This window comes from Diorhabda sublineata, chromosome 2 (genome assembly GCF_026230105.1).
Source record: "Diorhabda sublineata isolate icDioSubl1.1 chromosome 2, icDioSubl1.1, whole genome shotgun sequence".
NCBI classification, from domain to species: Eukaryota; Metazoa; Arthropoda; class Insecta; order Coleoptera; family Chrysomelidae; genus Diorhabda; species Diorhabda sublineata.
The window spans coordinates 1,597,019-1,624,965 of record NC_079475.1 but is presented as its reverse complement, the minus strand read 5'-3'; the positions used below and the strand labels follow the sequence as shown (position 1 = coordinate 1,624,965).

Below are 27,947 nucleotides of genomic sequence, written 5' to 3'. Positions count from 1 at the left end.
GTAGAGAGAGATCCAGCTCGTTTGGGTCACTCCAACAACTAATTCAACGACGAAGCGGACTCACTCCTCAGAGTGGGTTCGGCGAACCCACCAGAACCCATCCTTGGTGTGGCCAAAGGCGCTCTCAACAGTCTTCTCTCAAAGCGGGCTTGGCAAAGATTAGAAAAGCGAAGGCCCATATAGATGGACTCCGTTCGTTTCTCACCAAGCAACTGCTCCAGCTAAATAGGCGCGAAATCAGATTCTAATTGGATACCGCCATCTAAGACAACACCTTTACACTATGGGTATCACGAATGATTCGGAGTGTCGTTATTGCATGGAAGAAAATGAAACTACAGACCACGTTATCTATGAGTGCCCTGCACTGAGCGCGGTTTAAACACCTGGGCAAACCCCACAACTTGCCTAACGACAACAAAGGATTCAAGCCAAAGCGCCTGATCGGTTTCTCAAAGAACATCGGACTTTGGTAACGTCAAGTAGTCCATGTGATCTACTTATCATTCTGAACCAAATGAGGTAATTGACATTTTTTTAGTAAAAGTATTTCAATATAATATTGATTTGAAATTGTAGACTAGATTGTAGAATCTCCAGTGAGACCTTTTTCGTAGTGTAAAACGGAATTACCTCGTGTTTTCCCACTTAATCTAACACCAAATACAGCTGATATAAGTTTACCGATATAAAATAAACATTCTACGTAATTTGAATATCGGCATCATCTTTTGAACAATTTCCATTACTTCGAACTCAAGTGATAAGCGAAGAAGGTCAAAAGTATAATAAAGAATATAATTTTGGTAATTCATAATAAATTTGATTATTGAAAAGTGTAGATTATACTTATGTAGACTATGTAGCTTCGTTGTCAATAGATTTAGCTATTGTATTATGAATTTTACTCCTACAGTCCATCCAAAACCTTAACTGCAGAGTCAAATTAACGAAAGTTATTTTTCCGAAAATTTCTCACGACAATTATCCGTTTTATCAATTTCAACTTAAAAAAAATAAGAAACAAGACACTTAAAAATAATTGTGAACTAAAAAAACTAGAAATCTCAAAACTCCATATTTTTTATAACAAATCAACAATCTGAATATGCATTTACACTCTTTGAGTTAATTTGCTAGATAATCGAACATCTATAATGTTCTGATGAGGTTTATTCCAATAATGTAACCTCTAATACCTCATACTAGGTCTATTGTCAATTTTCATTTAGTTTTTGCGTTTGTTGGTCTCATAAATTCCTCAAGTAGAGGAGTTTCTATAGTTTTATGATGATCCTCTCTTGAAAAACTTCTTGGACTATGGCTACTTCCAAGTTCACATGAATGGTATGAATTAATGGATTATTTACTATTTGATGACATTTTTTCGATTGTCTTCTCTGGATAATATTTATGTTAGATTTTGAAGTTGTATTCTTTTATTTTGTGATATGATTTTTCCAAGTTTTTGATCCATGTGGATTCCTAAGTAGGTATTCAGGTATCAATGTATTATTTATCTTAACCGGGGGACATTACGTAGCGTCAAAATTACATATGATGGCTTAATCTCATTTAATTTAATCCTCAATTTTTGTAGCCATTCTTATAATTCCTTTAGATAAACCTGAACATTATTCGTGGTTGGTAAAGAGGATGAATACAAAAGTTCCTGTTGTATACTGGTAGATCTGATACATATAGTATGTAAAGTAACCTTTTCCTCTTTAACTTTCGTTTGTAAGGTTCTGCTGGTTAGAAAAGATTTTAGAAGATGATAATAGCATAGGGGAAAAGCTATTTTATTTTAGTATAGCAGTTTTCAATACCATACTCTATCAACAGCTTGTCTGATATCGAAGGAATGAGCTGAGCAGTATTCTTAGTTCTTCAGGTTTATTTTCAACATTGTCCTTCAGCTGGATGATGAATTTGATGCTTTTTTTTGTCCATGGTGGAGTCTGAGAATATTCGCTAGGAAGACATTCATGGAAGAAGGAATTTAATTCGGCTTATGTGAAAACAGATTTGGGAATTTCTATGGAAAGTAGATTTTAATCTAATATTATGAAATGTTTTATTCGTTTTTCCAACATTTTCCATATGATTCCTACTGGATACACTTTTTTGAAATCATTTTGTAATGAAAACGATTAACATTTGTTGTTCTCTTGAATATGAATATGTTAAATTGAATTTACTGTTGGGGATTCGACATCATAGGTCTTCTTTAATTATAATTCTGACTTTTTTAATATTTCCAATAGTAACTGCGGACATACTAGCACGTTCCTCTCCAACGAACGTTATCTGTTTTCTTTTAAATTCGCTATACCTGCGAAAGAGGTGAAGGACGCGTTGCAACCCCTTAAGACTTTTTAATTAATTGAAACAGACCTTCATAGACCATCATAGGGCGCACATGTGATATCAGTGTCTCAACTAATCTTAAATGTGTTCTGTCATTAGATTCTTGCGCAGTTTGGAATTCTGTGTTCGTGGAGCTCAGATAACTAATTCCGAACGTGTTCTGGATACTTCTAATGTCTAATATCTTTAGACCTAGGTGGAGATTTTATTTGGAATATTATACGAGGGTTGCTGTTTAAATTTAAGATGTGAGATTTTTGGTCAAGCAGCAGTGTTTTGCTTGTTTATCGAATTCTATCATAATCTCACTTCATCAAAGGATGAATTTTGTGAAGGTCGTCCAAAATCCTGTTATGCTAGAAAACATCGATGATGCTCTTAAATTGATTTTGCGTGTCATGTGACATACCAAAAGGCACTTGGGCATCAGTTCCACTCTTATACATTCGAAATTGCATGAACATTTGGCTGTCGAAACGATTTGACAATTGCTCAAAAAATAGCTCGTGCCGATTGCTGCATAGAAATGCCGAAAAAATTCAAAAGATATTTATAAGATCGTGACAGGCAACGAATCATGAATCTATACCCAAAATTTAACAACAATCGATTGCATGGGTCTTTAAATCCAACAAAAGATATTCGCGTACATCAATTCAAACAAAAATGTTTTTGAACAGATCGAATTGATTGATCATCCTCTGTACAGTCCTTGTTTAGAACCCAATGATTTTTTCTAATTTCTGCAGATTAAAAATAAATTCCGAGGTCGACGTTTTTCTACACCTGAAGAAGTATTCAAATAACATATTTTATTAATTAATAAAGCCATATCCAATTATAGATATACATAAAATAAGATGTGATGTAGATAAACAAATAAATTGTATAAAATTTATTGAAACATCGTAGACGGTGTTGATTTGCGTAAACAAATTGGTAACATTGCTCGATGAAATTTCATTCTGTTGTGGAGGGGAAACTGGATAGAAAGTGGTTTAATTATTTTGATTATTTATACATAATAAATCAATACCCTGTTTGAATCTTCGAAATCAATTCCCTCCACTTCTAAAGATCGTTTCAAAATACAAATGTCACAAAAAAATTCCACCTGTTCCACTGATAGAGTCACATCGATATATGGATGAAATATTGTTTTTTTTTTAAATTCATACATTATGTTCACAGTCCCAAAACTAAATAGATAATACGTGATAACATAGACGTGACGGAATTTTTTAATGGGGTTTTTCCTAATACGTTTTAAAATGATAATATATTATCGACTTCTGTTACGTTTCATTTTATATGAAAAAAATTCACTCAACAATTTTTCAAATATGTACTAAACTAGATATTATTAACAGAATATTAATTTATATGACGCACACTAAGAAATTCCTGTTGTAAGCTCTCTTATGATAGTTATTGTTAACTCTCGTCAAGAGGTTTCTATATAATTTTAGGAAAAAATCATATAATTCAATAAAAATAATTTTCTCATCCGTTTCCATTAAAAAATTCAGAAAAATCCAACGAAATGTCACTTCTACTGTAGATGTAATAAACTTTATAGAAAATGAAGGAAGCAGTTAAAGTCGATGAAACAGATAAATAGCTTATGGTCTATTTTTGGCTATCAAATCAAAGCAATACCACCTTCAACGATGTAAGATAGTCGTTTTCGAAGGTTTCTTGTTCAAAACTTTATTCTCTATACAAAATCTTCTAGAACTACAGACATTGGATTCGATTCTCGTTGTCACAGAATCTGTACTCATCAGTTTTAGCTACAATCAGATACTTCTATGAAGTCCACGTTCTATTAGGAAGCCAATGAAGAGTTGTAGCTTTTTTTTAATAAATATTTTCTAGGATGTAACAAAGGATAAACGATTAAAAACGTCGTTACTACTTCCCTTATTACGTGTATGTCCAAAAAAATGATCCCTAATCATTCCCTAACAAACTTAGTAGCTATTTAGTTACCCCATAATGTTTAAATATTTATACAGGGCGATTTAGTAAAACTGCAGCTGAAAAATCCGTTATTTCGACTTTATTAAGCACCCTGTATGATAAAACATATATAAAAAGTAGTATTATAGACGTAATTAAACGTGAAACAAACCGAATTTTTATATGGACTGCTTTTAGAGAGTTGTTATAGTTGAGTTGTTGAGAGTTGTTAGTTATACTAAAAGATTGAAGGCTTCTCCCAACGCCCTTTATTGTTATTTCAAGATTATCTTCAACAAATAGTTTTTTAGATAAGATTCAAGTAGTAAATTTTCATTCAACATTCGTTAAATTGGTTAAAAATATCTTATTAAACTGGTGATATTTTTTCACAATAAATCAACATCTGTAAACGATACCCTTCATATCATGGGCGAACTAATTAATTATTTCGTTTATTCCCACAAGATTTTTTTGGCTTAAGTAAATACACCTACATTCCTAAAATAATCTTATCGGTGTTTATCGTGGTGGTTGGTGTTAAAGACTATACTTAAAGATTAAACATTTTACACATACAAGTTGTTTTTACTACGGCTTTACTGCAACTCTTAACTGCAGTCACTTTTTGTTTTCCATGTGTTGTGCATGTGTCGGAGAAGGTGGTTATTTAATTTTTGTGGGGCATTCCACTTATCGTTTTATCACTATTCTTCAAAACATTGTGATATAAAACGCATAAAAATAGGTAATTATATTAATTGTTAATCAATAAATTATTAAGATGAATTCATTATCTTTCCATCAATAAAGTTTTTTTCGGAAGTTTATGGAGATAATACAAATAATTAAATGAAAAGTTTTTTTTATTTAATTTCGATGAATAGCTGGGTTCACACTATACAGCTGGAGAACTATACGGGGTGTCCCACGACGACGACGATTTAAAACTATCTGTATATAGGGCAAAATTTCTACGTTTGGTTTTCCGGATATGATCATTTTAACTAAAATATTTTCAAAGATGTAACACTGTATATCAATACATTTTAGAAATCTATGTGATATTTTAGTATACTTTTGTATAAAAACTTTTTTGGAAAAATGCATACTTTTTGAGTTATTAATTTTTTTGTAAAAAATTTATCCGTTGCAAACCCTTATAAATTATTTTTTATGAGGATACCCTTAAAGATATGAAATTGGTGTCTGTTCGGTTGCTGTTAGTAAGGTCACATGTATTTAAATCTATGTTGAAAATTTTTCATTTTATACAGGGTGTGTATGAAAAGTGTTCAAAATTTAACTTTATAAATATCAAATTTCTTAATTTTTTTAATTGAACTACCCGGTTTTTACAATTTTAATGCATTTAGGGATGAAAAATAATGCAAATTCATGTATACTTTGCTATACCTAAACCTCACCGTTATTTAGATATTAAACGTTTTCTGTAAATTTTTAGAGATACAAATATGGTCTAAATTTTATTTTGACACGTTGATACAAGCACTTAAAAATGGATAAAGGTAAGGTTCAGGTATAGGAGAGTATACATGAATTTGTCTCATTTTTTAACCCTGAATGCATTAAAATTGTAAAATGAAGAAATTTGATATTTATGAAGTTAAACTTTGAACACTTTCTATACACACCCTGTATATAATGAAAAATTTTTCAACATATATTCAAATACGTCTGACCGAACAGAAGCCAATTTCATATATTTAAAGGTATCTTCATAAAAAAATAATTTATAAGAGTCTGCAGCGGTCAAATTTTTTACAAAAAAATTAATCTCAAAAAGTATGCATTTTTTGAAAAAAGTTTATACACAAAAGTTTATTAAAATTTTACGTATATTACAAAAATGTATTAATATACAGAGTGTTCAATTAAAAATAACAAAGTTAGAGTCGACTTCCAGTAGAACCGGAAGTCGTAGAATCGTATCCAAAAACTTTTTTACTATAAATATTTTGCCATATACAAATAGCTTTAACTCGTTGTGGGACACCCGTATAGCTCTGCTATACAGGGTATTTCAAAAAAAGGTGGTCTTCTCTCTAGGATATATAGAAAACTAAAAAATATTTGGGGTAATACACATTTTAAACAATATTGCCGAAACTACTGGCAACATTACTTTGAAATTTTATACGAATATGTTTTGGAAGCATCCAATGAATTTGTTTTTATGTCTGACTCTCATAGAGGGCGATAGTTACATGGTTCGTATCAAGTAGTATTGAACATAACTTTCTGAATATTAGGTTTATAAAGCAAAATTTTAGAAATGTGATTATTATTGACTCAACGTCTCAAATATTAATGAATAACAGTTTTCCATGGCAAACAAAGAGAAAATGCTATTTCCGTGAAAATTCAAAGTTAAATAATTATGGGTATTCAGCTATTGAGGCATTAGTATGAAACAAAGAACAGTTTGACTCCCAGAACCGCAATACTTGATCATCAAATTGTTGTTTGTTTCATACTAAGGCTCATTCCAAAATTTTGTGAATGTATCATTAGCACCTACTATTTAAAACATTAAAGACCAATTGTAGCAAGATTTATGAACAAACTATGTTTTTTAATACAACATTTATATATTTGTTATTTTTTCTAATTTCGTTTTTACAAGTTATAAAAGGTTTTGATAAATTTAAGCACTGAAAAAAGCGCACTTCGCAAATATTTATTTCTACTTTTATAAATTAAAACTAGTACGTTATTTTTTTTAGTGTAGTTTTCTAGATAAAAGAGTTCATATTTTAGGTATTGGTTAATCACTTTACATGACAATAGCTGGGTAAAATTTTTAGTAATTTCCAATATTACTCATAAGAAAAATATTTTTTCATCCAATAAGTAGAAATAAGTTTCGTGAGCATATTGAAATAAAAATCGATATAATGACATTGATACGATCTACGGGGTGTCAATTTCTTTGAATTATTTCTTATCCATTACATGTAGTGTCTTCGGACTTTGAAAATGGAACCCGAATAGTAAAATATAAATATTGACATTACATCATTTTAAGATATAGTGGCCTATATTATGATATTTTTTTTGTTATATCATAGACAAAAGTAAAGCAAACAAAAGGTTATTATTCTTTTTTAATAGAAAATAATCTTTATCCAACTATATTATTTTTTAAAAATTGAATCAGCAAAATAAAGACAAAGATAATTCTAGTTTTATTAGTATTAAACGATATGCCAAGATTGAATATTAATAAAAAATCGTTCAAAATGGAATATATCAAATAACTTAATGGTTAGCAATGGTTACAAACTTATTGGTATAATGGACGGTTTCTAATTACATTCATTAACGAAGGTAAAATGAATTTGAAACAGAGATTATATTATAATTATATAAAATAGAGAGTGAAAAATATTTTATTTCTTAGCAAAAGTTTGATTGAATTAATTAATTTCACATATCATGTCAGCTCCTTTTCTTTATTAATTTACAGGGTGATTTGTAAAATTAACTATAAATTTTGATTGGTTTACACAGCTCATTTGATAATAATTTAATATTCTTTTTATTTATGTAATCAGTTTTTAATCATTTATACACAAGGGGGATCTTTCCTACTTAATTTATTTAAATATGTCTGATAATATCTTTTTAACTTTGCTTTTTCATTGCTCACAAAATACCAGTTATCTTTATTAATTTCCGTTTGTTTAATAGCTTTCGTGTAAATTCGTATTTTCTATTTACTTGGTGAACAGAACGAATAGAATTCTTGTTTGGTTATACGAAACCGTTTCTTCATCGGAGTTTACAGCGTCGGCAATCATCCGGATGTTTATTCGACTATTTGCACGCACAATTTGGTTGATTTCGGTCACTGTTTCCGGAGTTGAAACAGTCAAAGGGCGACCTGGGCGCTGGGCATCATCAGTGCTCTCTCGGCCCACACTAAAGCGCTTAGAGCGCTCAAAAATACGCGCGATAGATAGAGAATTATCCCCATAGGTCTCTTCCAACAATTTATAGCACTCAGTCGGTGTTTTTTCAATTTAATGAGAAATTTGAGATAGATTGTCACACGGGACGATATTTTGGGACCTTTAGACGCGCAGATTCGTTATTTAACTAGACCTCGTATACTACTATCAAAAATTCGATTACGAGAGCGTTGTCTCATATGTCATTTTCATTGGTTATTGATATAGTTTGAAAATCACTAAACTAATATTATATAAATATTATACAGGGTGCAATATTCAATACGAATCCCTGAATTGATTTTTTCAAAGCCGTTCATGGAATTTATAAGAGAGAGAGAGAGAGAGAGAGAGAGAAATGCTTTATTATCAAAAAATTGTTCCAATTTGTAGACAAAAATAGCTAAATAAAGATACAAATAAAATAAAATTTCAATATACAGAACAAAACCACAATAAGTAACAGAATTATAGGTAATAATTAGTGAATAAGTCCATAACAATATTTTTTACTACAATCCACGACTAGAAACCATACAGATGCTTACAAATCTTCTACTACAACTAGTGTGAATACCACGATGAACAATCTCTCAATGGTACAAAGACTGTATGCTTATGTGTTACTAGTGCAAAGGAATCTTGCCCAAAAGTTACACTAGAAGTGATTCTAAATCTCCCACCTCTCCACATAGTACTGGAAGGCAAGGCAGAGAAAACATCATTCGGAAAAATTGAACGAGCTAAGCAAGAAAAATAAAATGGAATTCGGGATACACCGGAGCGGAGGAAAATGATTTAGCTGATAAACCCTTTATGGGACCAGAACCCTTTTGTGGTATCAGCTCAAGAAAAAGCACCGGAAAAGTTGGTGGTTAGGAGCAAAACCGATTATTGGGACAAGGAACTCCAGAGCACTACATCTGGGAACGAATGGAATAGAAGACTAAGATCTATGGCTATTACAGCCATCTCATATTCTAGACTTTTTAAATGGAATGGGATTGATAGATCAGCTGTGATCACTGAGTGTATATGTGACCCCAAATCCACACATACATACATTTAAATCTTCTTCCAAAACTTTGGGCAGAAATCACACACATTCATTGGAGAATTTGGTTGAAAGCATGCTGAGAAGATGTGCTAAAGTGATATGCTTTTTTATTGAAATCCTTGATTTCTTTTTCTTAATATTCAATACTACAATTCTATCAAATTTTCAACAATCTAAGATAAAAAAAATTCTTTTTTGGCATTCAACTGTTAACAAATTTACTTTTTAAGAAATACAATTAGTTCCAGCACTGACATATGTAAATGAAAAGTGAGTTAATAACAATAAAATGGATAGTAGAGTGAATACAATAAAGATAAATTACCTACGAAAAATAGAAAGATAAACTTAGATGGATAGAATAAGAAATAAAATTATGAAAGAAAACTTACAACAAATAACAATCGAAGAAGAAATAAATAAGAGAATATTAAATTGGTTTGTACATTTAACCAGGATGAAACAAGATAGATTAACAAAGTTATGCGAATAAGAAGAAGAAGCAAAAGAAGAAGAAAAGGAAGATCAAGAAAAACCTGAAACTAATAAATAGCAGATACTGGAAAATAAAGACAAAAGACAATATATCAATTGATAATGATGACACAGGACAGGAAAAGATGAAATAAATAAGTAAATGGATAATTTCCTCAACTTTTGTAGCTCAATTCCTTGTGGAACTATATTGCACCTATTTGATTGAGCAACTGAATTGATACATATCGTGATCAATGTGGGTTTAAAGAATTGTTTTTAGACTATATAATCAATCGAAAAATTAGCGATACTTAATTCACTTCAATCACATTGATCAAAAGAATAAATGAGGGATCCGTCCATGTTTTGTGACTAAACAATTAATAATCTGAACAGTAGTTGTTGATTCATCGTTTCCATTATTGTTGTTTAATGGTTAAAAATGTTGTCGAACTACAAATTTGTAATCTCAATTTCAAGGAAATGCTAGATAAAGGTGGAACTGTTTACAAAATTGACGAATATTCCTTCGCTTAAGTTTCATCATTTTGTTAATGTTTGTAGTTTGTTATCTCAGATAATAAATGGAGTAAATAATAGAATGTGTCAATTTATAATAATTTGTTTTATGATTTCGAATGAAAAAAAATCAATTTCACAAAAATTTCGCAAATATATGATACAGTTGTTAATATATACAAATTAAGTCAATTCAGGTCATTGGCGTAAAACAGAGATGTAAAAACGAATAATTTGAAAATTTTGATGAAAATTAGTATATTCACAATTTTAGTGGTAATTTACATTATTGATGCTTATAAACTGTCTTAGTTGGGGCGTTTACCTTTTTATAACTACAACCTTTTTATTTTTTGTAAAATGATTTAGTAATGCGAATTTTAACTTAACATAATCTGAAATTGTGTAAAAATTATGATACTAAATTGTTTTTTTAAATTGTTTGTTTTTGTATATATAATTTTCAAAAAAAGTACTGCGTTCTCCGTTCGGAGACAAACAATTTAAAAAAGCAATTTACTATCATAATTTAAATTATTTTTACAGATCATAAAAATATTTGGTTAGGTTAAGTTAAAATTCGCGTTCTTAAATCATAATTTTAAAAACAAAAATGTACTTATAAAAAGGTAAACTTTTACCAAAACTCGTCCTCAATCGATAATTCCTTGAAGAATTTTCACCGAAAAACTCGTTTGCACCCCAGCCCCCTTTAAGGCTATCAATATTATTGAATATCTCAGAAAATATTGATTTTAGAGAAAAAAGTTTAAAATAAGAAGTGAAGCTCATAAAAAGCTCCACCAAAAAGTTTTTTGAGTTAACCTATTCGTTTGGCTAAGATTTGTAGTAATGTGTAAATATTAGGATTTTATCGCATATATCTAGGCAAAATATCATGTTTTCCAAACTTCAAGTTCTGCTTGGGTACCGTGCAAATACACACTCATAGCGACAGACCCATCGTAACCTTGACCAACCACATGAGAACATTCAAGTCCATACTTTTTCGGAGCTGTAATAATTAGATTTGCGAGACCAGATCCTAAAACATCGAAATATTTTATCGATCAATTAGTAAGACTAGACACAAGCTGGATTATCAATTGAAGATTTGAATTTTTATTTGTCGAATGTAACTTCGACACTCGAATGTATTTCTAAGAATTGTATGCAAAAAGCTGTAAGAATTTTATAGATTCAACGATCTCAATGTAGTACAAAAGACTTCAACGTATTTTTACATGACAAAAATAATCTCCTCAGCATAGATAACTTGAAAAAACGTATTTTGTGTTAAAACAGTCATGCCTAAGATACTAAGTAATTTTTAAGACATTTCTGTACCATATTAGCATGTTTATAAGACCACAGTTCCTGCAACCACATCTCTTACATTGACATTAATAATAAATAATCAGTATCACATATCAGGTTTTTAGTGTCGTATACTGATTTTGTGGAATACAAAAATTATCAATTCTTAATATTAATTTTTTTTATAAATCTGGAAACACTTAATATTTCTGAAATATTTAAAGTTGAATATAGTACATTATATTTGAATTTTGTCTAGACTCAATCTAAAATAACCTGTATAATTTTTATTATTTTGGAAAAAATGGTCGTGTCTAACCGTTTTTCCAAACACCTCCTTATTTATTTATTAACGAATTGATTCGCTGTTTCACACTGTATAGTTTTGTGCAATGAAACAACTACATTTTAGTTTCAGAGTTACTGAAAAATTGTGTTAAAGACTAGAATAAGACAATGAAATGAATTATAGAAAAATCAATTAATCTCTCTGTATATTCTCTGTATATTCGTTAATTGAAGGGGTCATTATTTTGACTGTACAAACAATTAACAGAGAAAACATCTGCTCGAACATATGTCACTTTATTACTAGTTGAATTTTTGCATAATTTCTAAATTATTGCTTACTTTCATTTATTTTGAACTAGGACTACCAATATTATAATTTGTTAATTTCTTTTTCAGGTATTCCCGCTCGATGTTGACTGCCGCAGGAGTTTTAACTGTAATTATAATGATTGTTGGAGTTGTTGGCAACTTATTGACAATTAGTGCTTTAGTACGACATGCAAAACTACGAACTGTTGCAGCTGCATTCATCGCAAGGTACATTGATATATATATATATATATATATATATATATATATATATATATATATATATATATATATATATATATATATATATATATATAGTATATATATATATATACTAACGGTCGAAAGTTTTTGCCCACCCTGTACTTTACGTAATATATAACAAATGAAAACGTTACGATCGATTTTGATATTTTTAATTTAAAGAACAAAATTGAATAGAATTTACTTTTTCTAATTGCTACATTGTTAAATTTTCGATTCATCGATGGAACCCCCTTTTTTAATTACTTTGACTAACTCATCGTCTATTTATTTCCATTCATTTTTCATGATATTCCAAAGATATCAAATGTGGAGCACTGCTTTATGAATTTCCTGTCCAATTTCTCCCAAAACAACTCAATAGGGTTAAGATTGATTGTGACAATCAAATCATTACTTTCAGTACATTCTTCCAATTCCTTGAATACTGTTTGTAAATATTCGAAGAATGCTTGGATTGGTTGTCGTGCTGGAAGATAAATTACTAACTACATTTTCCTTCAATATTTTTCATAGTCTTCAATTTTATCAGATCTTCTCTAAAATATAACCGACCCTTTGCTGTGTTTTACAATCGACATTACACATGGATCTAACATCTGTTAATCCTTCTACATAAACAAAAAACCTTTTCGACCCAAAATCTCAAACTTTTGGTATTTTGCAACGATCTAAAATGATTTGAAATTGTCCAAAACAACCTAGAAATGTTAAAGGTATTTTGCAGCGATCTAGAATGATCTAGAATGATTTAAAATTGTCCAAAATGACCTAGAATTGTTCAAGGTGCTTCGCAACGATTTAAAATGATCCAAAATGATCTAGAATTGTCCAAAACTATCTAAAATTGTCCAAAACGACCTAGAAATGTTCAAGGTGTTTTGCAACGATCTATAATGATCTAAAATGATTTGAAATTGTCCAAAAGGACATAGAATTATTCAAGGTATTTCCCAACGATCTAGAATGATCCAAAATGATGTGAAATTGTCCAAAACGACCTAGAATTGTCCAAAGTGTTACGCAACGATCTCGAATGATCCGAAATGATCTATAATTATCCAGAATGATCTAGAATTGTCGAAGGTGTTTCGCAACGATCTGGAATGATCCAAAATGATCTAGAATTGTCCAAAATGGCCTAGAATGGTCCAAGGTCTACACCTCAAGCGCCTCCAAGTTTTTTGCTCATTTGAGCTTTCATGACCAAGTTCCCCCTCCGTACAGCAGTACGCACTGCATTACTGCCTAGGAATCAATTTATAGAAAAATATATGCTCTACAGTTTCGGCTTCAGCACTTCTTTTCGAATTCTACGTAGCTTTCGGGATTTAAAATATTTTTGAGCGTTCAAACCCATTTCATAACGGAAATTTTGAGGTTAAGACACAAGGAATCAATTTATATACTCTACAGTTTTGGTCCCGGTACTTTTGTTCGAATTCTACGTAGTTTTCGAGTTATTCGTGATCTAAAATATTTTTGAGCGTTGAAACCTATTTTATAATGAAAATTTTGAGGTTAGGAAACTTTTTTTGTACAGAATTTGTGCTCCACATTTCTTGTCCCGGTAGTTTGTGTCGAAATGCTCATAGTTTTCGAGAGCAAACCCCAAATATTTTTCAGGTTTTTGTCTATTATAGAGACGGAATCACCTTTATTTGAAATACCCTGTATATCACATTTCCCAGCTAACTAGTATACTCAAGAAAAAAATTAATCGCTGTGACTCTTGGTATATCAGTATAATATTCTTATTTTGTCTACTTTTGCAATTAATTTTGTTTTTTGTTATGAAACAAATCTAATAACATATTCATTGATTATCAACTTTTGTGTTTCAGTCTTTGCATATCGGACTTGATGTTCTGCTTTCTAGTCCTACCTTTTTCTGCAAGTCAATTCTTTCACGGTACGTGGATCCATGGAGAAATTCTTTGCACAATGATACCAACGCTAAGATATGGTTGCGTCGGTGTATCTTTGTTAAGCATTGGATCAATATCAATAAACAGGTAATTTTCAATTTAGTTTGAATTTGTTTCGATATTTTCAATTGAGAATCACGTATAAAGAATTTATGCTAGATGAAAAAATCAGAAGGCTATTAAACACTGAGAAAGCTCAATATCAGAGAAAAAGTTTGAACTTTTATTATTTGAGAGAGGGAAGTGATCGTGCTTATTCACTCTCTATTTCTAGAAAACATACTTTCTACAATTGGTCATAGGATAAAACTCAAAAATTAGCTACTATCTATTGAAATCAAAGGATGTAAATCTTTGCATTTGACGCAGAAACATTCTGGTGTATATAAAGTATATCAGATAGAAATTCTTGCTTTACAACGACTAGCTGTAGCTTGAGTAATACACCAAGTGGTTTGCAAACAAAAATATCAGCAAATTGGAAAGGAATTATCCAAGCTGCGGTGGTTTTTCGTCGTAAATTATTTTGTGTTTTGCTGCCTTCAGCAAGAAAGGATCTAATCCGAGTGGTCCTTCGTATTATTTATAGGGACCCCAATGTATAACTAGGAACTTGGTTATGACGTACAGTTGTAGGATTTTATGTTTTTTCTGTGTTCTTCTCTTCGTCATATTTAGTTTTGTTTCTTACTGTGTTTTGCGTGTTTATTTGTAATTGAAAAAAATCTTGTATAAGCTTCAAAATTGGATTATGATCTAAATTTAGAGAATCACCGTGGATATGATAAGGTCGAAGGAGAAAAAATCAAAATACGTCAAAATTTCTTGTTATTTTATTTACATAAAAGTATTGAAAGATTATTGCGTTAATGGCATAAATGGTAAAAAGGAAATTTCCCATTATAACTAATTCTTTTTTATTTTTCTGATTTTCTTGAATATATTTGTAATATATAGTTTGTTATAACACTCGAATGGAACGTAATAACGTCGAAACTAGTCACACCTGAAACTAGCAACACCTCTCCTTGCAATTGCGAGCTATTGGGGATGCTACTATCGACAAAAAAGTTAAACTAAAATGTCATAAATTAATGTCATGTGACAGAGAAAAATAATATTACATATTAGTTTAGATATATATTTACATTGTGATATTATTTTTTGACATCTTCGAAAAATGATGTAAACAAAAATTTTATTCCATATTTTATCCAATTTATATCACATTTCAATTATTTTTTGAACATTTTAATGTCCTGTCTTCTGGCGACATCTTAGCTTAAGACGCCCTTTGAAAACAGAGCTGTTTTAGTTGATTATTTTTTCACAAATTTTCATTTTACTCTTTTGTGTGTTGAATATTCACATTTACTAACGCATAAACGAAAAACCATGATCAGCAGCCAGCTTATTAATAAAACTTCTCTATCTTTCAATGAAAAAATACGTTTATTTTTCAGATATATACTCATAGCTTGGCCACATTTGTATCAAACGATCTATACAAAAACTAAAGTGGCGATCTATATAGGCATAGTTTGGATCTTCAGCTACGGACTGTTAATTCCCACTCTACTAGGAAAATGGGGGGAGTATGGATTGGATGCCAAATTGGGAACATGCTCGATAAAACCAGATGAGCACGGACACAGTTCGAAAACTGCACTATTTATTATAGCTTTTTGTTTACCTTGCGCAGTAATAGTAATATGTTACGCTAAAATTTATTGGGTAGTTAGAGAATCCCACAAGAAAATGCAGCAACATAATTCAGGAAACAAATATAAACGTAGTGAAATGAAAATAACGAAAATGGTTTTGGTTATTTTTATTTGTTTTGTCGTATGCTATTTACCTATAACTTTAGTGAAAATTTTCGATGATAATGTGGAACATGCCCCTTTGCATGTTATCGGTTATTTGTTAATATATTTGTCGAGTTGTGTTAATCCAGTTGTATACGTTACAATGAATAGACAGTATAGGTTAGCTTACATTGATACAATTCGATGTAAATACAATAGTAATTTAGATTCTCAGTTAACACAACCCCCGCCAAGTAAAAATAACATGTCAGTGGCTTATTTGAAAAACGTAATTACCCAAACACCAAGTAAAGCGTGAAGATAATAGGTTTGTTTCAACCTGCTAGTGTGGACCGTTCTTGGAACGGTTATCGGAAGCTTTCATAGATATTTTCTGAGCAATCTCCGTTTCTTGTAACCATCTACCAAGTATCGAAAAGACCGTCCCAGAAACGGTTTACAAACGATTCCAATGTCGGTTGGAACGCGTAATCTCTAGCCGCACGGTTTAACACGTAATCTCCATCGCGCAGAATCGTCACCGTACCAAGGACGGTTTTTTGATGGGTTGTAACGAACCTCATAAAAATAAAAATAGAATATTGATTAGAACTTTACTTCCAAGGAATTTTGTGACAGTAGCTTGTTTGACTGTGTGGTACCTATGATCCAGATGAATATATAGGCTTACATATGTTTGACGACATTATTATCAGAATGAAATCTGTGAATGATGCTTCACAAAATAAATTTTAAAAAAGCGGGCATTTTTTCAAAATTATGCATTTTTAATCGTTCAAACTCCTAGAAATCATTGTTAGTACGTAAATAAAGTAAATCGACAGTTAATTATCTTTTTATTACAATTTGGGTACTAATACTGAAATTGAGTTTTTTTGTACTGAAAAATATAAATAATTCTCTTAGTTTTTATACTAGAGAGTTCTACTAACCCTCATTTTTAAGGTTTTTGAAAAAGATTGTATGCAATTTTCTCGAAAAATTGACGGTTTTCAGTTATTTGACGTTGAATTTTGAAAAATTTTCGTTCGAATGATGTTTTTAACATTCAAGAAATCATAACTCGATTTGTATTATACCTACAACCAATTAAAAAGCACATTAAGAAGCAATTTTTGCTTCTCATACGTTTATTGATAAAATAAAAAGTTTTTGAGTTATTCATGAAAAATCGACCAAAAACGTGGTTTTGTTCAAACCAAATTTGAATTTTCAATCGCACATAACTCAATAACTATTGATTAAAAAAATGCAAAGAATAATTTTGGTTTAAACTTTGGTCTTCTTCTATCGATTCCCACACAAAAATTTTCTCCCCCTAGTTGGGGGTAAAATCAATTAAGGTCATGGAAATCGGAGGTTAAAATCTTGATAGCCTTGACTTTATGGGCAATACCTCTTTCCATACCATTTTTATAATTACAAACAAAGGCGAGATCGAGAAGAGACTACAAAAATATCGATTTAATATGAAGAAGTATAGATAATAATCATTGATTATTTTGATAATAGATTAGATAATCATTCTAATATTGTTGATTGAACTATTTTACTTCCTTTATATTTCATATATTGATGTTTCAAAATCGTCTAAATTGATATGTCTTGTGATTATGTATATGCCAAAGAAAAAGCAATAATGTAAATAGATATAATAGTACTGGAGATTCCTGTGATTTTTGTAGGAAAGAGTTAGTATTAGTAAAAATATTATTAAATGTACAGATTGAATAATAGTTGTGTGACATTTATCATTCTCATTCGATTACTTGACTGAATACAAAGCAATATCTTATAGAATACAAAAAGTGTCCGCAAAACATAACATCGCTTTTTTGCTTACCTTTTAGCTGTTTATATTGGTTATCCATTCTCTTTTGATTTTTTTCCCAATTTAATATGAGTTCTAGACATAGTGTCAATATTTTCATCATATAATATTCATGGTATCATATTATTATATGAAAATTGAAGGTGGATGCCATATGAACTTGATACTTGGGCTTCGGATACTAGAAGGTTTATAAACGCTTTTTTAACAACAATGAAAAATTATATTCATTCAGTTTTTCATTCTTTGTTGCCACTGTTTATGATTCATCACATTTTAACGTTATTTTTTTTTAATATATCGTGGAATTACTGCAAAAGCAGTTAAGTCCAGTTTTGTTAAGTACGAAAACTCATTTTGAATGTTCTGAAAAAAAACCGTAATTCTATAAAATTGTTTAATGCTGTTTTCATTGCATACCATATTCTCTAAGTCCAAAAAACAATATTTTTAAACAGTTCTTGCATATCCAATGAATCAATCTTTTTGGTATAATGAATTATAGATAACTAATTAAACAGCAAACATCGTTTTAAGTCACTAACGCGATTATTCGAGAATGATTTTTTTCACAGTTTACCCAAATTCGTTACAATAAGTGTGCAGTTGTGTTAACATAGATTTTTTCACAAATTGGACGCAAAGAATTATTCCGTACATACTAAGTGTATTTCCAGAGGTGCTAAGTGTGTTAGGATGATTTTAGAAAAGAAAAATGTTATTGAGTAATTTTAACAAAAATATCGTTTTATACCAGCGAATAGAAAGTTAGGTTAAGAATTCTAACCTCTGTTATATTCTGTTACCGAAAAAAATTAGTCTATTTATGTTGATAACTCTATAAGTTAATAAATTAAAATTGAAACCGGTAAACTCAATAACGAGCTTATAATCCGGTAATTAACATTTTCGGCACGATGATATCTGAAATTTTCCAATTTGGAATTTGAAGGTTTTGTATTACAAGTTCAATTTGTTCATATTGTCAGTTGTATCGTGTGGTCTAAAACACACGCCATATGTTTTTTAATATAATTTGACCAAAAAGTACAATGAAACTAAGAAATTATTTATTCCTCCGTAATTCAAAACACACACATAAATAATTTTTCCTCTATGTCAAGTGTGGTATCCATGGACATTCATTACCAAGAAAGCGACCTCCTTAATCTTGATTACCATGCCAGGACCCTCATCTGAAGTTGCAGCCTCCAATAATATCAAGATGAGAATCTTGCAAGTAACAATGATAATGAGGACTTACGTGATGAGTGGGAAAATTTTGAATCAGTTTGTTTGATTCTAGATCATGATTTTGTAGTCGAAGAACAATCCGACGAAGCTAGTGAAGAAGAAGGTGAAAAAAAAAACATGAAATGGCGATAAACGATGACAACCCTGATGACATTACAATGACAATTACCCGAATAAAGCAAAGGAGATGGATAAAAAGTGAACCATAATAATGGAAGAAAAATTTACGAGAAAAACAAAAAATCGAGTCAAAACTACCAAAGCCTATGAGCTGATTATCAATATGCAAAAACTTCTAGGGAAGTGATTATCGAAAGCAAAAAGAGTTTAATCTTGGTACCACAGAAAGTGTACAAGAAAAAGAATTCGAACAAATGGCATAGTGAGGGATAGGAAATATATTTTATTAATGACAGCGGAAAGTTTCGAGAATGCAAAGCCTTTTTTTATCAAAATTTATTTCGGGTGATATGATCGACACAGCTTATAAAGAAAAAGGAAATGGTTTTATTGGACATGACTGGTGAAAAAAGTACCACATAACAAGACAGATCCAGGAACTCTGAAAAAGGTTGAAGACCACATTGAGCAATTGAATCGCACTATTCTCGAGAAGACACTTAACGTTTGTATCTTGAACAGGAAAACATGTAAGTCAGATGACATATAGACAGAATTTTTTGAAATGATTACCATCTCTCATTTTTCAAGTCTAAGAAAAATCTTTGTCAGCTACGCACTAGATACGATTCTCTTAAAACTGCTGTAGAGCTTGGAAGGCGACTACAGACAGCATCTAGGAAGAAAAGAAGACTGCAACAATGCTAAAGCTGCTAATAAACAAAGATACTAAAGAGATAAGACATTTATGTGTTGTATATTCGATTTGCAGTTCGTTTTTCAGATACTTTCAAGTAAAGTTAACTCGATTTATTACAGTATAAAGCTTTGTATGTATAATTTTACAATTTATGAGTTAAATCATGCCAACGACGCTTTTTGTTATGGATGGACAGAGTTACAAGGAAAACGAGGAAGCTCTGAAATAGCAAGTTGTCTTCTAAAATATATCAAGTAATTAGAAGTGAAATCAAGCAACTCTGTTTTTATTCTGATACTTGTGGTGGCCAAAATCGTAACCAGAATAAAGGTCGATTTGGTTCAGCTTACAAATTTAAACACTATTGAACATTTTAGAAAGTGAACATAGATTCAAGTTGATAGTGCCATAGAGACAATAAAAAAGTATGTTTCTGTTCACACTATTCCAGATTGGTTGAATATTGTCAAGCTAGCAACAAGATCCAATCGCCTAAGAAACAAAAAAAAATTGTGCTTATAAAGTTTTCCAAATGCTATTACGAGAGTAATACGATATAAGTACGAACATTTTGCAGATTTTAAGGACATTCAAGTCTTTAGCAAAGGATTTTCAGGAAATAAATCTCAAGAATTCATATTCAAAAGCACTTTCTATAACACAGAAGAAAAAAATAGTTTGTTGCAGTTGTGCTAAACAGGGGACATTCCAGAGGAATTCCACGGCTGGTACAAATCCTTACCAACTTCAAAAAAAGCAGTAGATAGCGTTCCTACAATTGAGAACGAAGATGAAAGTGATTGGTATCATAATCAAGAAACAAAAACGTTCTCATGGTAGGCTTGGGGATAGTACCAATACGTGATTGATTGACATTGAATATTAATATTGTTTACAAAGTTTGAAAAAATTGTTGATTTCTACTATTTCATGCCCGGCATATTTTGAGGTCGTTTTTATTTGATCTTACGGTATTAATAACGCGTTACTTTTGATATACAATATTTAGACTACAAATGAATAAATATTTTTTTGCATTTTTACTCACTTTTTATTTTGTTAAAAACCTGGAAGTCCATTTTTTTCTTTGTTTTTGTTATTTTTGTATTTATAGTATAATATTTTTCTATTCATATTGATATGAACAATAGTGAAAATATAACTATATTTCAAATTCCAAGCTTTTTAATCCATTTATAGATTTTTCTGAGTAAACAGGAACTTTAAACTCAATTATCTCGAAACTATAGATTTTGTACATAACTGGTTTTAGCAATAAGTCCATGATACGTTTTATGTAATTTACATTATGTTTATGCTTCTAAATGTTCTTGATTTTAAGTCTCTCTTGTTTAAAAATGAGTTTCTTTTATAATTTTTTAGTATGAACAATAGGTCTGAGAAAAAAAAATGACATTATATATAATTAATTTGTTCAGTCATTGTATTATAGTTATTATTAACACGTTCACATTAACATTTATTTGTAAGAAAATTTTTACATAGCTTTAACAACAGAACTTATTATATTATCTCATTTCTTCCATTCGCTCAGTAGTCGGTTGGTCGGACAGCGTTGCCAGTTTTCATGAGTTTTGAATTAATTCTGGCGTGAACATACTCCCCGCGTTGAAAGCATAAGGATGGCTTTCAAAGGTCAACTGGAAGGGGGCAGATTTTTTGAAAGCTTCTTTTGATGATTTCTCCAGAGGGAGTTCTTATAGAAGCGACCCTAGCGATACCGTCAGGGCCTCTATGGAGCTTGCTGATTCTACCTAATAACCACTGAGTGGGCATAGTGTTCTCGCCTTTCACTAAAACGAGAGAATCTTCTACTAGATGGCCTTGGTTGGACTTCCATTTGGTGCGTCTTTGGAGCTCCGCAATGTACTCAGATTTCCATCTGTTCCAGAAGTGCTGTGCTAATTGTTGTACGAGCTGAAATCTGGAAAGTCGATTCATTTTTATGTCGGTGACATCTTGATCAGGTGCTGCAATTATTGGTCTTCCAATCAAGAAGTGAGCTGGGGTAAGAGGTCCAAAATCGTTGGGATCAGAGCTCAGTGGGCATAAAGGACGCGAATTCAAAATCGCCTCGATTTGTGCGAGAACTGTGGCAAATTCTTCAAATGATAAATGAACTTGGGTCAAAACGCGCCTTAAATGATGCTTTACGCTTTTGACAGCTGCTTCCCACAAACCTCCGAAATGAGGAGAGTAGGGTGGTATAAAACTCCACTCTATATTCTGAGAGCTACATTTCTCGATTATAGTGTTGCTGCCATGTTTTAGAAAATCCTTTAGCTCTCGCTGTGCCCCGACGAAGCTTGTTCCATTGTCGGACAATATTTTTGATGGTTTGCCTCGTCTAGAGACAAAACGATATAGCGCCTGAATAAATGATTCTGAAGAAAGGCTAGAAATCAATTCCAAATGGACTGCTTTAGTTGATAAACAAATAAATACGCCAATACAACATTTACTTAAACGACAACCTCTACCTTTCTTATCGTTAATCATAAATGGCCCCGCGTAATCAACTCCCACTATTGAAAATGCACTAGAAGGATTAGTTCTATCGCGCGGTAAGTTGGCCATAATTGGCTGTATGGTTTTAGCATTGAATTTGAAGCATTTCACACAATTCTTAACAGTCTTTCGTGCAAGATTTCTACCGGATATAACCCAGTAATTTTCTCTTATAGTGCTTAAGAGCAGCTGAGGGCCGCCATGCAATAGGCGTTCATGTTCTTGTAAAAATAGTAGCTTTGAAAAATGATGCTTTGAATTGATCAAAATTGGATGCCTTTTGTCAAAGGAGTAATTTGAATGTTTTAGTCGCCCTCCTACGCGTAGCAAACCATCGGGTTCTAGAAAGGGACTAAGACTTAATAGATTACTATGGGAGCTCAAAGGCTTGTTATTTTTCAATGTTTCAATTTCGGTAGAATACGATTGAGATTGACAAATTCGAATGAGACATTTTAGAGAATCACTTAACTCCTGTACTGTAAGAGAACCGCCTCTTCTGCGATTTCTCTGAAGACAATTATCCTTAAATCGTAAAATGTATGCCATTGTTCGTTGCATTCTTGAGAAATTTGAAAAACGTTCAAAGGGAAAACTCAGAGTAGGGGGCGCAACATTGGTCAGAAGACTGGATTTAAGTTCAGGTAAATCATGAAGCACCTCCAGCTTGTCATTGGGCCAAAAACTTGGGTCCTTAGCTAGCCAAGTAGGGCCGCGCCACCACAAATCAGAGTTTAAAATTTGACTAGGATATATTCCCCTTGAAGCAATATCTGCTGGATTATCGTGGGTGGGGATGTGCCTCCAATCGGCGTGTTTAGTGAGAGACTGAATTTCTGCCACTCTATGGGCCGTGAATGTTTTTAGCAGATTCGGGCTTGTGCGTACCCAAGCTAGAGTTATAGTTGAGTCCGACCAAAGTGTGAAAGATTTGAATTGAATTTTCAAAGCAGTTTTAGCTTTATCTGTTAGGCGGGCTAGAAGCAATGCTGCGCATAATTCCAACCGCGGGATTGGTATTGTTTTTATAGGTGCCACCTTTGCTTTGGCGCATAACAGGGATACATGAACCTTTTGATCGGAATCAATACTTCTCAAATAAACACAGGCTCCGTAAGCCTTTTCCGAAGCGTCAGCGAAGCCATGCAGTTGTAATTCAACAGCATTCTTGCAAATAGCTTGTCTGTTTAACTCAAGATCGTTCAAAATAAGAAGCTCCTTCTCCAACCTTACCCAATTTTCAGATATAGCCTTTGGAATAGCGTCATCCCAAGCTAATTTATTTTCCCATAATTTTTGCATTATCATTTTTGCGATAATAGTACATGGGCTTAGTAAACCAAGGATGTCGAATATTTTTGATATAGTAGATAAAATTGTGCGTTTTGTGACCTTTGTACCTATAGGATTGGTATGAATTTTATATTGAAGCTTGTCGTTATTGCAAACCCATATCAAGCCTAATGTTTTTGTTTTGCCATCATGCGCAAATTCTAGTATATCGGATTTTAAATCATTTGAACTTATATTTTTGAGCGCGTTGGTGTCGTTAGAGCACCATTTTCGGAGTGCGAAACATCCCGATTTAAGAGTGTCACTTATCGCTTTACATATGTATTGCGCATGCTCAAGTGTAGGTGCACCTGTTAACAGGTCATCTACATAAAAGTCGTGCTTAATGATTTCGGCTATTTCCGGGTTCATTTCTTGAATATCCTCAGCGAGTTTAGCTAAACAGCGTATTGCAAGATAACTGGCAGAGGCTTGCCCGTATGTAACGGTATTTAGCTGGTAGACTTCCAGGTTATCACTCGGATTTTCGCGCCATACAATTTTTTGCAAATGCCTTTGCTCGGGCGTTATTGAAATTTGCCGGTACATTTTAACTATGTCTGCCGAAACTACATAGTTATATTTCCTAAACCTTAAGACTATTGATAGTAAATCGTCTTGTAAAACGGGTCCAATGACTTGAATATTGTTGAAGGATAGACCGTTGCTAGAGGGCGCTGATGCATCGAAAACTACCCGTAGTTTTGTGGTCAAACTCTCTTCTCTCAAAACTCCGTGATGCGGCATGAAATATTCGAAGCTTGAATCATTGCCGTTACAAATTGTCATATGGCCTAGCTCTTTATACTCGTTCATAAATTGTATATATCTGCTGTGCAGCATTGGATCTCTCCTGAATTTTCGTTCTAATGCATAGAAACGTTTTTCGGCTTGAGCTTTCGACTCACCTAAACTAGAAGGTTGTTGCTTCAAAGGTATAGTGACTGTAAAACGTCCGTTCGCGTCTCTGGTAGTAGTTTTGATGAAATTGTCCTCGCGAAATTGTTCATCTGGAGAAAGTTGTCGCGTGCTAGATATTTCCTCGATTTCCCAAAATTTGGCTATTGAATTTAATAATTCCTGGTTTATACTTAAATTACAAGAAGCCTTTTCAACGTTGTTAGTACTTATTTGCCCAGATACAACCCAACCTAGCACTGTATCAATTAATAGCGGCATATTTTTTCCTAACGAAATTTTGTTATTGCTTAAAATTGTCCAAAATAGGTCCGCGCCAATGAGCATGTCTACTGGTCCGGGAATATTGAATTGTGGATCAGCTAGCTTTAGATCACCTGGAATCGCCCAAGATTGCGTGTTGATTCGACAACACGGCATCACACTTGTAATCTCTTTTAGAATATAACAATTGCCATGCGCTTTAAAATTGGTATGTATAGATTTAAATGAAACCTTACACCTTTTACTGACCTTTGAAATATTGTTTGAAATTCCGAAAATTGAAAGATCTGTTTTATGTGTCGCAATATTCAAACGCTTTTGCAAATCCTCCGTTATAAAGGAAGTTTGAGAACCACAATCTAATAACGCTCTTGCTTTGTGAAAATTATTGAAATTGTCTGAAATGAGTAAACAGGCGGTAGATAATAGCACCTGCCCCGCCGCTGGTACCACTACGCCACTGCTTAGTGCTGCGGAACTTGAGCTCGCGTTGTCCGCTATCTCGAGTTTTTCATGCAAAATTGTATTGTGCCAAGCTTTACACACTTTGCAAGGCCCTAATTTACACTGTTTGACAGAGTGACCCGAACGCAAACAGTTATGGCAAAGATTTGATTTTTTGACAAAATCTTTTTTTTGTGTTATTGTTAATCCGAGAAACTCTGCACAACGATATATTGAATGCTCTTTCTTGCAATAGGAGCATGTATATGTACTTGAGGTCAATGACCTTACTCTACTTTGTTTATTGAATTTATTTTCCTCATTACTAAATTTTGAATCTGATTTATTTAAACTGAGACTGTTCTTTGATTCTAACATATTAAGAAAATTGGAACGTTTTTGTAAAAATTGTAGGAATTTATCTAACTTTGGCAATTCTTCCTGATCTCTATTTTCCCTTTCCCATTCAAGGTTTGAGCTAGTATCTAATTTATTAGTAATCCAAAAAATTAGTAGAGGATCCCAATTAGTTATATTTTGCCCCAATTGTTCAATAGATCCCAAATGTTTGTGAATATCGTCAGCTAAATTTTGTAGTTTTTCAGCTGTCGGTTTTTGTATATTTTCTAATGAAAAAATAGCTCTAATATGTTCATATATTAATTTTTTAGTATTGTCAAATCTTTTTGAAATTGTGGCCCATGCCACTTCATAATTGTCGGCCGTATATTTGATTTTGGAAATGGACGCCGCTGCTGTTCCTCCTAGTGCACTTCGCAAGTAATAAAATTTTTGAATATTATCTAATTTTTTACTATCATGAATAAGGCTTTTATATGTGTCCCTGAATTCTAACCAATCTTCAAAGTTTCCACTGAATTTAGGAAGTGATATATCCGGAAGCTTTATACCCTCGTTTTTACAACAAGCTTTGTCTGAAATCACGCTAAGATTTGTATCATTATCGTGATTATTGTAGCTTTGTAAAATGTTTTTAGCAACAGCGATTGCATCATAATATGAATTTTCAAATCTCTCTCGTTCGATTAATTGCTCATCTAAATTTATATCATCCTGTAACTCTATTTCTAATTGATATGATTTGAATTCGTCAAGATAATTTTCGGCATCACGTAACCTATCTTTTAATTTTGTAACTTCTGTTTGGCTTAAATTAGATATAGTTGCAAATTCATTTACCGCTTTTGTGAAAATAGTTAACTGAGCTTTAATTACACCTCTTTTCTTTATTAGTTTGCCAAGTTCTGCCATTTTATATTGTCAAATTGTTCAAGCACAAACAGAGAAGCTTTGAAATCGCAAATGGAAAGAAAAATTCGGAAATAAATAATTTGGAACAAACTCACTCTGATTTCGGTCGAACTGCCTGATTCTTGCAATTGAACTAGTCGGCCAGTTGAGTTGATGTCTGGTCGCCGTGATATTGTATCGACTACTTGTTTGGTCGATCACTTTGCACTCGTTGATAGTTGCTTGCAGCACGTGGTAAATTGTTTTTGGGTTATAGTTGTTAATAATATATTGTTTATTGCGAATTTTCACTGGTTTTGTTTATAATCCGCTCGTAAGGACCATTTTTTGTATTATAGTTATTATTAACACGTTCACATTAACATTTATTTGTAAGAAAATTTTTACATAGCTTTAACAACAGAACTTATTATATTATCTCATTTCTTCCATTCGCTCAGTAGTCGGTTGGTCGGACAGCGTTGCCAGTTTTCATGAGTTTTGAATTAATTCTGGCGTGAACAGTCATCATGTATAAATATTTGTTGCGTTGTTTTTTTAATTTTATACAGATAAAACTATTTTTAACTATATTTTCGTCTATTTTTGAATATAGTGAGTTATTTCAATGAAATCGTATGAGTGTAATCACAAGATCAAGGAATGCTTGTGTTGTATTGATCTTATTTCAAATTTAAGTGAAAATCTATCTTGCTATCTTACAGGATCTTGTCTGGTTGAAATCAAATAAAAAAGCTGGAGATGTGATTTTATCTGACTCTAGATCAGCACTATGTGCCATAAAAGAAACCCATCTTGAAAGAATCAAATGTCCTATTTTATGTGACATCAAAACTGTATCATTAAATTTGAGTATTACCTTCATTTGGGTTAAAGGACATATTGGAATACGTGGTAATGAAACAGCTGATCGATTAGCAAAAGATTCAGTACTAAATGTAACGTATATACAGGAAGATATGCGATCAATTCAATAAAAGATAAAA

General features: G+C 31.9%; 3 protein-coding genes across 3 annotated transcripts in view; 2 read left to right on the top strand and 1 right to left on the bottom strand.

The window, feature by feature from the left end:
• LOC130452864 (AMMECR1-like protein) overlaps positions 1–27,947 on the top strand; it is a 336,472-nt gene that overhangs the window by 210,846 nt on the left and 97,679 nt on the right. The gene's annotated exons all lie outside the window — the stretch shown is intronic.
• LOC130452853 (coiled-coil domain-containing protein 170) overlaps positions 14,475–27,947 on the top strand; it is a 73,136-nt gene continuing 59,663 nt past the window's right edge. Inside the window, exon 1 of the mRNA XM_056792333.1 lies at positions 14,475–14,555. The gene's annotated coding sequence lies outside the window, so the exon portion shown is untranslated. The remainder of the gene's footprint in view (positions 14,556–27,947) is intronic.
• On the bottom strand, positions 21,853–26,961 carry LOC130453110 (uncharacterized). Its single transcript, XM_056792712.1, has 2 exons — positions 26,505–26,961; positions 21,853–25,250 (listed from the first exon to the last, which is right to left on the bottom strand). The coding sequence occupies exons 1-2, from the start codon at positions 26,959–26,961 to the stop codon at positions 21,853–21,855; spliced, it is 3,855 nt and encodes a 1,284-aa protein (XP_056648690.1).

Excerpts from the sequence above, each read along its gene's own strand:
- LOC130453110 (XM_056792712.1), bottom strand. The coding sequence starts at position 26,961 with ATGGCAGAACTTGGCAAACTAATAAAGAAAAGAGGTGTAATTAAAGCT. Across the intron at positions 25,251-26,504 it reads TAAAAGCCTTATTCATGATA|GAAAAAATATGCCGCTATTA; the intron begins GTAAAAAATTAG and ends AAATTTCGTTAG.